Source organism: Juglans microcarpa x Juglans regia, chromosome 5S (assembly GCF_004785595.1).
Source record: "Juglans microcarpa x Juglans regia isolate MS1-56 chromosome 5S, Jm3101_v1.0, whole genome shotgun sequence".
Taxonomy (NCBI): Eukaryota; Viridiplantae; Streptophyta; class Magnoliopsida; order Fagales; family Juglandaceae; genus Juglans; species Juglans microcarpa x Juglans regia.
This window is the reverse complement of record NC_054603.1, coordinates 2,957,129-2,975,367: the sequence shown is the minus strand read 5'-3', so window position 1 is coordinate 2,975,367 and position 18,239 is coordinate 2,957,129. Positions and strand designations below refer to the sequence as shown.

At 32.4% G+C, this 18,239-nt stretch overlaps 1 protein-coding gene across 1 annotated transcript; it reads left to right on the top strand.

Moving 5' to 3' along the window:
* Positions 1 to 11,225: 11,225 nt before the first annotated feature.
* LOC121268399 lies at positions 11,226 to 12,972 on the top strand. The gene has a single exon (XM_041172659.1). The coding sequence runs from the start codon at positions 11,368 to 11,370 to the stop codon at positions 12,913 to 12,915; it is 1,548 nt and encodes a 515-aa protein (XP_041028593.1). The 5' UTR covers positions 11,226 to 11,367; the 3' UTR covers positions 12,916 to 12,972.
* The last annotated feature ends 5,267 nt before the right edge of the window (positions 12,973 to 18,239 follow it).

Sequence of the window (18,239 nt, the reverse complement as noted above, 5' to 3'; positions counted from 1 at the left end):
GGAAACATGCCCAGATTATTATCAGGACTTTGGGCTTCCGAGTGTAGCCGAGATTTCCGTGATCAGAACCAAGGCAATGAACCGGGCGAGTTTAAAATGTTGGGCTGGGAGATTCCACAGTCTGATTCGTTTGTGGGCTTGGAGGTTTAGGTCTAGAATAAATTTTTTCCAAAAAAAAAAAAAAGAAAGAGAAAGAGAAGAAGAATTTAGATGGCAGTAGAAACAGTGAGGCCATTTTCTTCGCCATAATTAGTGGGCTGCACGGAAAAAAAAAAAAAAAAAAAGCCCTATGAGTGCTTGACCTTCAAAAACTATAGGAGATTTGACCTTGTTTTATTTCTAATGATTGTCACAGCTTGTAATTCTTCTTCCTTTTTTTTTTTTTTTTTATTTATAATTATTTTATATAAAATGACATGTAAGGGCACGTTGCTCTCTTTTCCTCTCTTTCATTCGTGGGTGCATACCTGGCAAGAGAAAAAACCCCAGATTGTCCATGATTAGCATTTACTAAGAACATTCTTAAATTGGGTGGTTGCAGTGTCGTTCTTAGTAGGTGGCATTGTTCTTCAACATCCAAACTTACCCCATTTTACTCTAATTGAAAAGCTTCTCAGTTCAGAAAAAATCAACATATTTTTATGAGAAATGCTACGTACAATCGTAAAATATGCAAGTATTACATAATCGTTTTAGAAAATGATAAAGTCTATTATTAAAAAATTAGTTTTTTTTTTTTTCATTTAGGTCATGTATTTACTTATTTTTTTAAAAAAAATTACACAATATTTACGTACTCTACAATTACGAATAACATTTCTCTATTTTTATTTTAAATTTGTTGTTGACGTCAAGACAGCCTCGTTCCAATGTCGGTGCTTTTTGTGTTGTTGGGGCTTCGTCCCCTCGCACTCGCCGAAGAAAAATTCTTTCTCTAATTTAGTCAACTTACTCACAACTGCTTGCATGACCACGCTCTCGCATTAACGCATGTTCACAAATGGCCATCATCATGCTTGGTCGTCACAAATTTATCGGCGTACGTTAAGGATGCATCTAGTTGCTTATGGCATCTAGGCGCATGAATCCTCTTAATCCCATAAAATAAGAATGACAAACATGCTACTCATTCCCTCAAGTTGCCCCTCAAATGTACGTTAATGTATTTTTTTTAATATTAAATAAAAGGGTGATGCTAGCGGGCCGCCCAGTCTTTACCACTTGGCATACCGTTAGTATAAATTTATAGTTCTTTTTGTTATAATTTTCTTTTTAATATTTTTTTCATATCCTTAATCTTTAACAAAATTAAAAAATATATACAATTTTATCACTTATTTAACCACTAAGTAATATAAAAAAAAAAAGTAATAAAATAAAATAGGAGACTAAGTAGTATTTTCCTAAAACAAATGCACAAATATACAATTGGTAACTTTTTTTTATAAATATTTAAAAAAAAAAAATCAAAATGCACTATGATTCACTTGAGGGGATAACTTAGCATGTTCTTTTATGTTTCAAGAATAATATTAAGTACAAGTTTCAAATATATAAATATTTTGTAAAAAAAGTGGTATCCATCGAGAAAAAATGAGTCTTTCACATTTTTCTACAATGGAATTTACTTTTTTATAATAAAAAATTGCACAAGACTTGTACATTTGACATATATATAGGACGTTCAGAAGATTTTTATCGAAATCTTCTACCAAACATTACAAATCTTTTTATTATATCTTTATTTTTTCACTATTTTTTAAAACTATTTAAATATTTTTAAAAAATAAAAAAAAACATATATTCATTTAAAAATACTTACTTAATTATTAAGTAAAAAAATAAAAAAATTAAATTAAAAAAAATTCAATAAAGAATTTCGATAGATATTTATAGTGGACATAGTGTTTTCTATATATATATATTGTATTAGGCCTCCCCCGCCCCCCCATATGCGGGGGTGGGGAATTTTTTCGCGTACCCCGCCCCCATTGGCTGAGGTGCGGGGGTGGACCCCCATCCGTCTGTCAGCCCAGTACAGTTTTTTGGGCTACTTTGAGCTCATAATTTAACTTAAAAAATATATAAATTTAAAAACTGAAAAAAATAATATATATATATATATATATAATCATAGATTGAACTATTAAGTAGATATTAAGTACAAGTTTCAAATATACAAATATTTTGTAAAAAAAGTGGTATCCTTCGAGAAAAAATGAGTCTTTCACATTTTTCTACAATGGAATTTACTTTTTTATAATAAAAAATTGCACAAGACTTGTACATTTGACATATATATAGGATGTTGCTACGTCCACAGAAGATTTTTATCGAAATCTTCTACCGAATACTACAAATCTTTAAATTATATCTTTATTTTTTTCACTATTTTTTAAAACTATTTAAATATTTTTTTAAAATAAAAAAATCAAATATTCATTTAAAAATACTTACTTAATTATTAAGTAAAAAAATAAAAAGTTTAAATAAAAAAAAATCAATAAAAAATTTCGATAGATATTTATAGTGGACATAGTGTTTTCTATATATATATTGTATTAGGCCTCCCCCGCCCCCCATAGGGTGGGGAATTTTTCCGCGTACCCCGCCCCCCCATGGGCGGGGGCGGGGTACCCTGTCCGTTGGCCGAGGTGCGGGGGTGGACCCCCATCTGTCTGTCAGCCCAGTACAGTTTTTTGGGCCACTTTGAGCCCATAATTTAACTTAAAAAATATATAGATTTAAAAACTGAAAAAAATAATATATATATATATAATCATAGATTGAACTATTAAGTAGATATTAAGTTTCAACTATTAACTAATTAATTAATAATCATCACTAAGACACTAATCTAAAACAAGTAGTTTACAATTATACAAATTAAGAGAACTAATAAACTATTACACTATTACAAACTCCTCTAAAAAAATAAATATTACAAATTGTACAATTAACTATTGTAGCAACATTACAATTAATTGTAAATTAACAAAATCATAATTTTTCAATTTGATCAATTTGATTTTGGGGTGGAGCCGTAGCAGTGAGTTCACTGAGTGGTGAGTTGTGTCGATTACTATGAGACTGAAAATCAAGATCATAAAAGTTAATAAGTTATAAAACATGAAATATTAATAAGTTAAAAATATAACAAATTATAATTAAAAAGTTATAAAGGTGAAACAAAATTTTAAATGCAAAAAATAATTAAGGGATAAATTGTGCAAATCATGGCAATGATGAGTCCAATACAAAGTTATATTGCATCGGAGGTAGCCGTAGACACCGTCTCATGTATCACTATAAGTATTAAATTTGAAATCAAATTAATGAATACCAATTAAATGAAAATAAATAAATTAAAATAAGAAATTAGAAAATGAAATTAAAATAAATACTAGATCCAGGCTGATCATCACCCACCTCCTCGACGTCGGCCTCCTTATACTCAAGAACATCCGAAACATGAATTTGAGTTCCCTTGATCCAGTTCTGCGTGCAAATCAAAGCCTCCACAGTGGCAGGAGCTAATGAACTCCGAAAGAATCTAATACACGCCCTCCGGTGCTAAAGGCCAACTCTGAGGCTACGGTGCTAATAGGGTGACCAAAAATGTGCGGGCTATCTCTCCAAGGATGTGATACTTCACGGCATTCACCTTCCACCAACTTAATATATCGAAATCTCGTGAAAATTATAGAATCTCTGCTGCTAAGTATATGTCTATCTCTGACTAAGCCTCTACAGAACTCCACAGAAAGGGAGTCTGCTTATACCTCTCACCCCACTCCAATATACATCTTTTCCCAACCTCGACTTAATAAAACTCTGAGCCTGAGGCTGAGAGGGTAGGTGTAGGTGCCGCAATATTACCACCCCACAGGGTGGAAAACTCATCAAATAATCTAGCAAGGGTTCGGCTGCAATAAGTTCTGCCCATACTTGCCCGTACACAAGGCCCAATCCAAATATCATGCCATCCAACTTATACCTCAGGTCAAAGACGACAGTTACATATAACAAAAAATTAGCCCTAGTTAAATCTCCTCAATACTTGTTATATTTTGTTCTCATAATCAATGTCATCTCCCGCAGCCTAATGTGACCACCTACGATCATGTCATCTAATTCTTCTTTTATACTACATATTTGCTGACATACAATATTGGATGTAGGGTACAAAGTTCCAGATAGCCTCGTGGTGACATCATAAAAAAACCTAAAAAACTTTACAAAAATAGCTACAATTTCCCAATCATCATCTACAGGTTTCCCCAATCCTCCGTGCTCATCAAAATATTTAACATATTGGATATCTTCATCACCCAATAATGCAAATGCCAGCTTATATTCTTGGGCCGCTTCTAACATCAGAAATGTTGAGTTCCATTGTGTAAGCATATCAGTACAAATGCCCTTCTTAGATGTTAGGCCCGCAGATCTCGCAGCAACCTTGAATTTCTTCAACTTCGAAGGAGAAGTTCTCACCCATCTCACAGCAGTCCTAACCCGAGCAATCGAGTCATGAAGATCCCTCAAACCATCGGTGACAATAAGATTCAGAATATGTGCCGCACATCTCACATGCAGACACTCACCACCCATAAATGTCTTATTTGCCTCTCTAAGATAGATCTTCAGATGTCCCAATGCAACATCGATAGACAAGATATTATCGACTATGACTGTAACAACTCGGTTCAACCCCACTCCTTTGTTGCGGCCTCCAAGGCCTTCCCAATTGTCTCACCCTTATGATCGGTGATTTTATAAAATTTTATAATTTTCTTTTGCAATGTCCAATGACAATCAATAAAATGCACAGTAAAAAATATATAATTAAAATTTTGGATCGATGTCTAAGTGTCAATGGTGAGACAAACAAATTGATCCGCCAATTGACCCCTCAACTTCTCCTTTTCAATGTAAAAATATTTTTTTACATCATTTGCCACCGTGTGGCGAGAATGAATATTAAACCTTAGTTCCAAGTAGCGAGAATACGCTTGGAACCCTTTCCCATCAACAAGTTAAAAATGTAGCTCGTCCATGATGACCATACGAGCTAGGTGTCTTCTACACTCATCGAGATTATACTTAGTATACCCCCTCAAAGTTGCATCCCCACTAGTCTCATCCGTCATTTTTTGAAGTCCAATTTATAGCCTAGATTGACTTTTCTTTTGTAATGATCTTAATATTGGACTTTTTTTGCATTGCTCTTCTAAGTGCACCTTTAATTGTGAGGTGCCATGTTTCCTATAGTGACATCTATAAATTTTTCCATAATGGTTACACTTGGCTTAGGGGTTACTTGGGTTACCACCCTTTAGCTTGGTGAAATAACTCCAAACTATTGAAACTGGTTTCTTGCTGGGCTTGGGGGATGAGCAAGGTGCCGTAGGGCTAGGGGTAGAGGTATGAGTAGGAGGGGTAAGTGTAGGTGTAGGTGTAGGGGTGTCCTCGGCTTGGAAAGAAGAGCTCGCACTAGAATCTGCTGACATATCCATGAACTCAAGCAAACAAGAAATCTGAAATTATAGAACATATAGCAACATGCCAAACAATTAACATCCTGATGATCTTTAATTTCGGACACGATAAAAAAAAATAAAAAATATCATGATTGAATGGATCAGAACTACTACGAAAACATGATAAAAAAAAATAAAAAATATTGAGTACTTTGGTTATATATGTAGTAAAGTATATTAACAATATAGTTTCTTAAACTTGAAAGACTATAAGCATAGAAACTATATAATGAACATAAAAAAAAGTATCACTTGACATTTATATATATATATATATATATATATTTCATCTTAATTAATTATATTGAATTTCGAAATACCCTAGTACATTCTATTTTTTTTTTTTGTTCAATTTGGTAGGGAACATGAAATTCTGTTTTTAAACCCCCTAAATTAATTTTTTAAACCCCTAGTGCATAGTAATTTTTTTCTTTGAAACCCCTAAATTAATTTAGGGTATTTCGAAACCCTAAATTAACAATATAGTTTCTTAGACTTGAAAGACTATAAGCATATCAACTATAAAATGAACATAAAAAAAAAAAGTAGAATAAAAAAAATGTATCACTTGACATTCATATATATATATATCATCTTAATTAATTATATTGTATTTCGAAATACCCTAGCGCATTCTATTTTTTTTTTTTTTTTGTTCAATTTGGTAGGGAACATGAAATTCTGTTTTTAAACCCCTAAATTAATTTTTTAAACCCCTAGTGCATAGCAATTTTAAAGATTAAACCCTTAAATTAATTTAGGGTATTTCGAAACCCTAAATTAATTTAGGGGTTTCAAAATTTAGGGTTTCGGATTAGAGCTATAAATTAATTTAGGGTTCCAATCCGAATTAATTAGACACAAATAATATCATGATTCAGTGATTCACACACATTACATAATGCAAAAAAAAAAAAAAAAACAAAAAAAAACAAAAACAAAAGGACGGGACTCACGGGAGTTATTCAAAGTTCAAACCACATGCACAATCTAAGCTACACAGCACACAGTTTACAAAATCTCATCCTCCATCTCCGATAAACCCCATCCTTCCTCCAATCTCCATAAAAATATAAATCACAAAAAAAATAAAATTTTGAATTTAGGGTTTCTTACCTTTGGACCTTAGGTGACAGAGATGAAGAGAGCGGGACCGGGTGCTAGTTGTGCGACGGTGACGGTGATGGGGACGGTGATTCAGAGAGAGGGACCAGGTGCGGCGTCGGGAACTCAGAGAGAGGGAGAGACTGAGAGCAAGGGAGAAGTGAGCGAGGTTCGGGAGGGGGGCCGGGGGGTGGGTTTTGATATAAACTAAGGCATGAAACGACGTAGTTTCATGCCTAGGTTGTTTTTTTTTTTATTATATATATATAAATATATAAAAAATATATATATATATATACATGCGGAGCGGGGTGGGGCAGGGCGGGGTATTTACGGAACGGGGGTCATCCCCATTTCGCCCCCCCCCCCCCCCCCGGAGGGAGCCCCATATGTGGGCGGGTGGTCCCGCCCCCGCATCGACCGGACGGGGTGATTGTGAGGAGGGGCAGCGGGGGCGGGGCCCACCCCTATATTGTATGTCTTGTTTAAAGATAGGCACGGAAGTAAGAGACAAGGAGCCTTAAAAAGACTCCTGGGAGGGGACCTGGGACCCTTTATGGATGGAGCAATAAAAGTGGGGGGACTCCGCCATGGCCTACCACCACAGCACTTTGCTGCCATTTTATGGGTTACTACTTATTTACTATCCTTTTACTACTTGTAGTATATTTTTTATTTTTTATCATTTTTTTAGTATGTTTTGGCATCTTTAATCATTAAGAAAAAATTAAAAATATATATAATTTTGCTAATAATCAATTTATTAACCATTAAGTAAATTAAAAAATATACAAATATAAAAAATCAAATATAAAAAGAATAGTAAATGAGCAATAAAAATGTAGTAACCTATGGCTATCACTATTTTTTTATAATTGTTTAGCAACAAGGTGCTTGTACTTTTGTACAATGGCCATCTTCGAGAAACTGGAAACATACACTATATTGGCAGCTTTATTAAGCTAAGAGCATTGCATCCGATTATGTAATTTTTTGGTTAAAATTTAGCTACAAAATGCATATTAGAATACAGTTTATTATTTAAAAATAAATAAAACTATTAAAATTTTATTATTTATAATTTGATATTTGTTTTTTATTTTTATTATTATTTTATATGGATTGAATTTTCCAGAGTTTTATTTTATATATAATTGAAGAGGCAATTGAGTCGTATAAGTATCATTGCAGCCAAGATATTTCAGGGTTATTTGAGAATATTTCATTATCATTTATTTTTTTTTATTATTTTTTATCTATTTTTTATTATTATTCACTATTATTAAATATTCTATCATTATTTTTTATTACTATATACAAAATATTTGAGATTATTTACTGCCAAACACAACCGTTACGTGCGTTTGATTTCATGGAAAGTTCACTCTTGGTTCACAGTCGATAACATACAATATAAACGAATTTTATATACATCTCAACTCATCTCAACTTATCTCATCTCATCATTACAACTTTCTCAAATTCTTACACAAAATATAATAAACAATTCAATTTTTTCAAATCTTAAAATAATTTTTATAAATTTTCATACAAAATATAATAAATAATTTAACTCTTATTCTACTATTCACACACCATTTCAACTTATCTCAACTCATTTCTAAATCTAAACCACACTATTGAGCAGTGTTATCCACTTATAATTTCATTAACAAGATCAATTTTATTAGTTTTGTTTTTTTAATTTAATACATTAATTATTGACACGTTAAACGTATTGTTATATAAATAAAATTTATGAGTGCAAATAACATTTTATTTATTTATTTATTTAATACTGTCATCTTAAACGATCCTACCCGTCAGTTATTTTTGTTCTGTTTGGTCTGACAACATTAACGCTCACCCAATTTTGGGCGCGTTCATCCAACGTCCAATCACAAAACCAAGATCTGCATCGGATGGTTCATATAAATTGATTTTTGTGAATCGTGTAGGGTTATGACTTTAAAGATTCCCAGTAGAGTCTCTTTTTTAAATCTTTTTTTTTTATTTGGATTTTTTCATGTAATTTTATGGTAAAATTTTAGTTTAACCCAGACTTTAGCACTTTATAATTGAAGAATATCACAACTTTATAAATTTAATTGGTTTGAAGCTTCACATAAATGTCCTATTTGATTTTTTTTAAAAAAAAAAAAGCCACGAACGATTCTTCTTACGTCAAAGACAATAAAGTCATAGTCTAAAAAGTCATTAACATATTATTCAATATTATTCAGTTGTATTATCGGTATAAAAATGTTATTTAAAAGTCTTTACATCACATATATCTACATGGTATAATTTAATTTGTAATATTTAAATTTTAAAATTTATCTTCTAAATCAAATTATGTCAAGTAAATAGTATGTGCTATAAGTGCTTTCAAATAGGATTATTTATACAAATCTTGTCGTCCACGATAACTTGTAGCAAGAGTCGATGAGAGGTATTAAATCTAGAAAAATGCTACAAGATAGGGCGTTTTACACCACACACTTCTATCTAACTAACATGTGATTTGTTATTTGTATCATTCAATTTAAACACACACACATATTTAAACATTAAGATAAAATGATAAAAATGACAAATCACATATTAATTAAGTGAAGTGTGTGGTGCAAGGTTTTCACATAAAATTTCTCTTAAATCTATAGATAATATATATTAGTGTAATAAAGATGGTGATTTATAAACCGGTTATAACGTATTATCAAACCCTTGTTTTGGCATATGAAAAGAACAAAAGTAGTGACAAGCCGCTTGAAGAGGACATAGACACTGATGATGACATTTAGACATTCATATGGATGAACACAAAACATGGCATGTTTTAACGTCAGAACATAATCCATTCAGTACTTAACATCTAAGTAATACCAAACGCAAGAGTTTGATGTTTAGCAACTTGGTGGATGTTGAATGTTCGGTTCTTCTGGTAGTAAGTATTCTCATTTATCCAAAAATATAAAGGTACATGCTCATGTGTCCTGTTCGTACCGGTTGTGTTTAAAAGATGAACCCAACTCAATTTATCTCAAATTAATTATTGATGAGACTTACTATTTTTTTAACTTCTTATAAAAAAATTAAATTCATCTCGACTTACTTCATACATTTCAACCTAAAAGATTAAACCTATCTCAACTTATAAAGTTAAACTCATTTTAATAAATATTACAAAATATTAATATTCACAACTCAACTCAGTTCATCTCAACATTCAAACTCATTTTGTACAAATTAAAATACGAACACTTCTAGATGATTTGGCGAATTCTTTTGCATGGTAAATACCATAAAAATGAACTTATAAATTAAATTATATATAATTTTTCAATGTTAAAAATGAATTATCAAATCTTAAAAATCGATTTTTCTTTCTTATATAAGCTTTAGGTTTGGCAGCAAAATTATGATGAAAGAAAATAGAACCAAGCCGTATTAATCATTGTCCATGCACACAGGTGTCCTCTTCTGGGCCCAATCTATCGAGGTAAAGACCAATATTATTCGCATCTCACATTGTCGGCAGGATTTTTCTCCCCAATTTTTGTTATTTTTTCCTTATTTTCTATATAGTTTAGGAGCAATATTTGTTCGTTATTTATTTTAGGTAATAAAAAAGGGTAATGCCATCCATTAATGATGATAAGGAAAGTGAAAAAAGGGCCCCAAATGAGTTTAAAAAAAAAAAAAAAACTAAAAATTTAGGGTTGTTAAGACAACAAATTAAGCTTAATTGTGTCGAAAATATCGACGTAAAAAGATCATCTTAAAGATTGCTAAAATGATGTTTTTTTTAGGTCAAGTCCCCTAATACATTCATTCATGTCACATCTACCTTTGATTTGGGCTTTTTATTTTTCCTTAACACTTTATATAATGAAAGCTGGGGGGAATGATCAATGATGACTTCAACACCATTGAAATATACTTATATACTTTTTAAATAAACCATTGAAATATCAATTTGCTTAAAATAAATCATCCATACCATAGTATCAACTACCTAGCTGCATGTTTTTAACACAAAAATAGTGGACATTATAATATGCATTTCCTCTAAAATATGACAATTATTCAGTAATTAAAAGAGTAATACTTTCGAATATTGGGAGTCATCATTTATATTATAAAAAGTGAATATTTATTTTATAATATTTGATAGAATATAGGTGCCTATTTATTAATAATTGATGACTAATAAAAGGAAAATATTTTGTAATGTTAATGTGATATTCTTAATTAATTATTGAATTTATTAATTTAATATTTAAAACAAAATTAATGTAAAACATAGCTGGTAATAAGATTGATTGATCCATGAAAGCAGGAAAAATCTGCCAGAAATCCCGACTGTATTGGGAAATAATGGGAGTTTACTATTTCATCAATCTCACGTCATTTCATAACATAACCTGATAATAAAAGATTAAAAATTATTTATTATATTTTATTTATAAATCTATCATATAATATCACATTATAATATAATATTTTTTTTTCTCTCTTAAAAATGGCATATTGATAAGGACAATTATAAGTCTGAAATGTACAAACAGTTATACGAATTATTGTTAATTCTAGAAATTGCCAGAGGTTTGTTGACAAAATAAGGTCGGGGTGGCCTCAGAGGCCATCTACCGCGCGAGCCAGTAATTAAAGTTACAACTTACAGGAAGGCAGAGCAGTGTGCACGATCGAGCCAGAAAGAATGGGGTTCCCAGCAAAGTTGAAGGCGAAGAGCAGCACCGCCAGCAACAGTAGTAGTAGTAGTACCAGCACCAGCAGCGACAACTGGGGCACTGGTCTACTTCTAGTCTTCTTCCCCGAGGACAACCATTCCATTAATGGCAAAAACAAGCTTTTCTCCTCTCCATCTTCTTCTTCTTCATCTTCATCTTCTTCTTCGTCGAAATCCGGAATTAGAAGAAGCAGCAGCTCCAACTTTATCCTCTCTAAAGCCCAATACACCATTTCCATCTGCGCCTTGTTCATCTTCATCACCCTCCTCCTCTTCACTGTCTCCACCTTCGAACCCACCACCATTTCCAGAACCCATCCAACCTCCCCGCGAAGATTCCTATCCCAAAATCCTCGGCCTCCAAATTACATTAACAACCCCAAATCCAAATCCAAACCCAAACCCAAAATCAATACCGCCCGCAAGTCTATACTCAGTTCTTCATGGTCGTTCTTCAATACGTTTACGGAAAAGTCATACAATACATCAAAGACTGCTCTCTCGCCAACTGCGCTACAAGGAATGGGAATTCTGTATAGGCGAGGCACCAAAGCCATGAACGATCTTGTCGTTGCTCATCTAGTGGAGGATGTGACAGAGGACGACTTCCGGTTGTTTTCGAGAGCCTTGCATAGGTCTGGGATCACAGCTAGAGCCGACGTAGTTTTCTTATTTGCTTCTTCATCGTTTTCTTCAAGATTTGGTTCCGTTATTCAAGAGGAGAACGACTCGTTCTTGAAGCTCATTCGCCATTACAAGGACTCGAACATTACTAGCACTCCAAAGCAGAAAACGGGTTTTGATGCGACTCATTTCACGAAGACTGGAGAGAAAGAGAAGAAGGAGTTCGGGGAGCCCATATGGGGAAAGAGAGTCAGGAGCAATTACAGTGACTCAGATGGTGGGGGAGGGAAAGCTGAGTCGGCCCAGTTGAGTTATGGATCAGTGGTGGGGTTTGAAGCGTCTGAGCTTGACCCAGAGAACTCGCTCGCCGGGTTTCTGGACCACGTTCCGATGAGTTTAAGAAGATGGGCCTGCTATTCGATGCTACTCGGCCGAGTCCGGCGGAACTTCAAGCATGTTATGCTGTTGGACGTTAAGAATTCGATTGTAGTCGGAGACCCACTCGGCCGAGTCCGGAACCGGACCCCCTTGTCAGTTCATTTATCAACCAAGCCAGAGAGTTCGTCTGGGAAGCACAGTAAGACTAACTCGGACAAACCTCACTCCCGTTTTCAAGTCAACTCAGCTGTTATAATGGGTGGAACACGAGGAGTCCGGAGATTATCGAGTGCCATGTTAACCGATATTGTTCGAGCCTCAATGCACAAGAAGAACCCGGTCACCGAGTCCACAATCTTGAGTCAACTCGTTGCCAGTGAGTTTCAATCGAAGAATATAAATTTGATGACATCCACCGAGTCAACCCCGGATATGAGCTCATTCGCTGGTCTAAACTCAGCTCATTCCACGTCATCGTCAGATTACCCTGTAATCCAACGTGGTAATAGTAATTAGATTTCAGTTCTGTTATTAGGAAGTTAACATGTTTGTCTGAAGTGGATTCTTCTGTTTATAGGGATTGTTAACTGTGCAATGATGTCCATACAATACATTTTACAATATATTTCATAATATATATTTTAAAGTGAATGTATTTTTGTAAAGTAACTTTACTTTTATAAAGTATTTTACTAAATTATAATTTATTTTAAAATATAATTGTGTAATATGTTGTGAAAAATGATATATCATTTTTGAGACAACAAAATAGAAACTTTAATAAGAAATTCTATAAAAATTTTGTTTTCTCATTACTCTTCTTCTTCCTTGTATATAATATTTCGAAATAAAATCTTATTGCATTTTTGTATGGACATATCATTGCCAGGAGTTTTAAGTTATTTTTACCATGTCTTGTTTTATTTTGTTTTTATCCAATGGAACAAAGGTTGCCTCATTGAAGTGGTCTTTTGCTAGCTCTTGGTGCATCACACTCTAGCACACATCCCTGTTGAACTCAAGTCTTATATTCAGAAGTATTGTTCCACGTGCAAGTTTGCACGGTGGACACTCTCTCTATGTGGTTGATGCGATAGAAACTTGGTTTGCACTAGAATCTCACCTGTAAGCAGGTGTGTTTACGCACCACCGACACTGTAGACACGATAATATTTTATTTATTTAATGATTTTATAATTAAATTTTATTATAAATTAAATATATAGATATATAAGTGGTGGAACACGTGTTCTCTATACCAATTTATAAATATAATTTATTTTTTCGGTATGGTTATTTTTGGTACCAATTTTACTTATTAGTAAAACCCATCTATTCACGGTGGAGAGAGAAAGAAGGGAAAAAAACTTTTGCCCTCTCCAACGAGGTTGTATTTACATATTGAGGTGATTTTAAATAATCTGAATTGATATGTAAATAATAATATTTTATAGATCTCATTAAGATGTATTTAAATGTAAATATATTAAAATTTATGTTTAAATATGTTGATATCGTGTTTCGCAGTCCGAGCAACTCTACAATTCATGCGAAAATGAAGGAATGGGGGTTCGGGGTGATGAGAAATACATTCGATGCCTAAGTTAGTTTGAATTTTTAGTTTATAATTCAAAAGAGCTCAAAGGAGAGTGTTTAGAGATCTTTTTGCCCCCGTCGGGAGGGGGTATATATACTTGGTTATGGTGGCTCCCTAGCAAGCCGATCGTGGCAACTATTGATAGTATAGGGTACACGTCGTGGCGTGTCTGTGTCCGACCTTCATTAATTATGGCGTGGTCTTGGCCTAGCACGCCCACCCTCCAAATATGTCTAGCCGTCGATGTGCAGGGACCATATTTGTCCCTGACCCTATGTATGTGGATTGTCGGCCAGTAGAGGTATCAAGTCTTCTGACTCAGGGGTCCATGTCTTGCGCGTGCTACTTTGCTGCTTTTTTATAGGCTTCCTTGTCGATCTCGCCCTTTGGCCGGGCTCATCTTATTTTCTCATTCTAATTTCCTTCTGCTAGAGCATTCTGTAGCCCATCTATCCCTCTGGGCTGGGCTCGTGTAGCTTGGCCTGATGCAAAAAGAGGTCTGCCTTCCTCACATAATATATAAAATAAGTTGAGATAAGTTTAATTTTTTTATAAAAAATTAAAAAAATAATAAATTTTATCAATAATTAATTTGAGATAATTAAAATAGGCTAACCAATCAAATACAGTCCCAAAGTCCAAAATGTGGCATGTGCAAAGGAGAAAACTAGCACCATGAAACGGTGAAAAGCAATAGCTGGGTTTGAGTACTTTTGATTTTTAGTCCTTTCCAGAAAAGTGAGAATTTTTAACAACCGATTACTAAAAGAATAAAAAAAAAACAGAGAGAGATGAAAAAAGAGTTGTGGGGAAAGGGAAGGGGAGGCAGGCTGGCAGCAAAGGCAGCAAGCCAGGCAGGCGTATAAGGGGAGCAATGAAACGTATTAATTAATTGAGGCCCAGGTGCCGGAGATCGTCTCCTGCAGCCAGAGAGATAGAAAACAACAGCAGGTGTTCAGGTTCTACCAAACGAATCCTAATTTACTGCATCTGGTGGCATTGAAGTGGCAATAAATGACCAAAAACATGCCATTAAATTGAGATCTGCTCTAATAATTATTGTTTACTGATCAATGAAGAAAAAGTGTCCCCCGTCCTGTTTCCCAATGAATGCCCAATACTTTATTTTTCTCTTATTGTTTTTCGCCCTAAGGCTGACAACATCACATACCCTACTTAATTTGTACAGCCGTGTCAGCAATATTTTAAATACCGTTCTGAGCATTATACTGATCAAAATATTAAATTAAAATATTTGAATATCAATATAATTTTAGAATAACATTTCAAAATAATATTTTAAAATAGTCAATATATAAATAAATTATATATAAATATATATATAAATTATAAATAGTCTAGTCTGAATTGAAGGTTAAAAAATAAGTTTGTAATTTAAAAAAAAAAAAAAAAATACAGGTCGAAATATAGGTCGGTACAGGCCGAAATTGAGGTCGGTACCGGCCGGTATTTTGACCAGTACAAAATAGATATAGTACCTGAACCGGCCGGACGGCCGGTACGAAAAATTTCGGTCATACTAACCGGTACCGTACGAAATTTAAAACACTGCGTGCTAGCACGAGAATGGCATTTTTTTTTCACAGATATGTTTAAATGTGGAAAATAAATTGAGATATGTGATGAATATATGAATTTATTTTATATATGTTTAATTTTTTATGATTAAAAAATTATAAAAATTAAAAAAATAGTGAATTTTATGACTAAAAAATGAGAAAACTTAATATATGACTGTATATAGAATTACTCTTTATCAATAATTAATTTAAGATATGTTAAAATAAATTTGACATCCAAACACCTCTTAATTAATAAGATTTCTCAAATTTATTTGAATAGAGATTACTTTCAATTAATGCCTCCTATTCTAATTAAATTATTTAAGATCAAATAATTAACGAAATAATAAAAAAGGAATCATATAATGTTTAAATTAATATGCCAATCAAGAGCGTGCTTGATACGAGCAACCAAAGCTTGCGATAGCCAATGAATGATTGATCATTGTTTATATGTCATTCTCATGCAATTCAATTTGAAACGGAATTGGGAAAATTACTTACGATGGGACAAAGTTCCATAAGTATTTATTTCGCCCCCACATTTTGGCTTGAAAACGATACAAATTTATATAAAATGTGATCACGATGATACACACAAAGTTAAGGAATTTTGAAGGCGTTGGCTGAATTGCTTTCCAATAATCTCTTCCCAAGTTCATACATCAATAACTATACTCATTTAAATTGATTTATTGTCGATGGAAACTAATGGGTGAAAAATGATTTGGTCGAGTGTGTGTACATATAAATAAAAAATTAATATTAAATATAATTTTAAGGTATGTAAATCCTGCGTACTCCTTCTAAAAAAAAATGAGATCAGATCATTAACAAAATAATTTTTTTAAATAAAAATATTGCACGATCAAGTCATTTTATTAAATCATTGATTTGATGATGGAAAATCGATTTAGCTTTTAGATATTCGATTCAATGGCAAAATAAAAGAAAAATTTATTAACAAAGAATAACCCAATTTTGAGGGGATAATTTTAAGGAAAAAAGAGCATCATATTGCTCAATTTTTTTTACTGGCTTTGGATACTCTTTCTACCGTGTGCTTGAACCATGGTAAATAAGATGGGGAAGGGCTAAAGGTTAAGGTATCCACCGACACTAATAATGGCGACACGTGTCGTATTACAATTCATAAAAGACAATTTAGAGTGGGATGCTTTTGGACCCCAATTGAGGGAGGGAGGCCAGGAGATGGTTGATTCTAAAGAAGATGGAGAATGTTTTTGGGCAACATTGAGTAATGGAGAAGCCCCACATTCTGTGTGTGTTCAGCAAGGCTTGACATATAGAAAGATAGAAATATTCCATCTTAAAGACCTTTTTTAGTCTACTTGGTGCGGTTTGAATAGCGAGATAAAATAATATGATTTTAAATAAAAATTAAAAATTGAATAAAATATTTATAGAATATTATTTTTAAATATTATTATTATTTTAAGATTTAAAAAAATTAAATTATTTATTATATTTTGTGTAAAAACTTAAAAAAATTGTAATGATAAGATAAGATGAGATGAAATGAAAAAATTTTACTATCTAAACATGATGACCTTTAAGTTAGAACCCATTTCTTTTTGTTTTTTTTTTTTCCCTCAAAATTTTAGAATAAAGTAAAAACAAAACAGGAGCCAACACAGAAACGTTATGCGTTCTGAAATGAATTGACAAGCATGGAAAAAATGTGCATAATTATATTTTAAGAGTTTCGATTACAATTTCTAGAATTAGGAGGAGGAGAGACACAAATATATAATTAGATAAATGTTTAATGTACAAATAGAGTTATAAAATATTATTTTATAAATTCATATGACTTAATATAATACGGCGTGGTTAATAATATTCTTACTACTATTTTACAACTTTAAAGATAATTATATGAAATTTTAATAGTCAAATTAATAAAACTTTATTATTTTCTACAAGGTGATATATTGTCACATTGGTTGGCTATAAAATAATTGTAAAAGAGATGTAACTGTATTATTTTTCATTATAAAGAAATGGCTCCTACAATATTTCACGAGGAAAATAATTTATACAATCTTGCAATAAATGTTATATAACCTGATTCATCTGTCTATTTATCTCAACACTCTAAACCTAAAATTTAGTAAAAAAACTGTAAAAGATTTTAATTTTTTTTCTTACGCTCTTATTATTATTATTATTATTTGACTTGTATGATTTCGAATCTGATAAATGTTACAGCTTGAGGGGGAATCCGTGTGACACAAAATACAAATTGCAAAAGTCAAATAACGGTAGTCTCTGGTGGGGCTCTAAAGCAAAAAAAGGTTGCCAATTTGAGTTAGTGGAAGGTACGAGTAATTAAATAAGTAATTTATGAATAATTCCATGCATGTCTTTCCTTGTTTTCAATCCTCGCTGACTTTTATACGCTCCCCCTGCATGCGCAATACTTTGATCTCCTATATGTATGTATACGTGTGTATATATATATATATATATATATATATATATATATATATATGGAAAATGATTTACACATAATATTTTTTAGAATAATTTATATAATTATATTTTAAATGAAATGTATTTTTATAAAATTACTTTATAAAAGTAACATCATTTTACAAAAATATCTTCATTTTATAATATTGTTGTGTAATATGTTG

What these genes read in the sequence shown, in the direction of transcription:
- LOC121268399 (XM_041172659.1), top strand. Translation starts at nt 11,368, where the DNA reads ATGGGGTTCCCAGCAAAGTTGAAGGCGAAGAGCAGCACCGCCAGCAAC.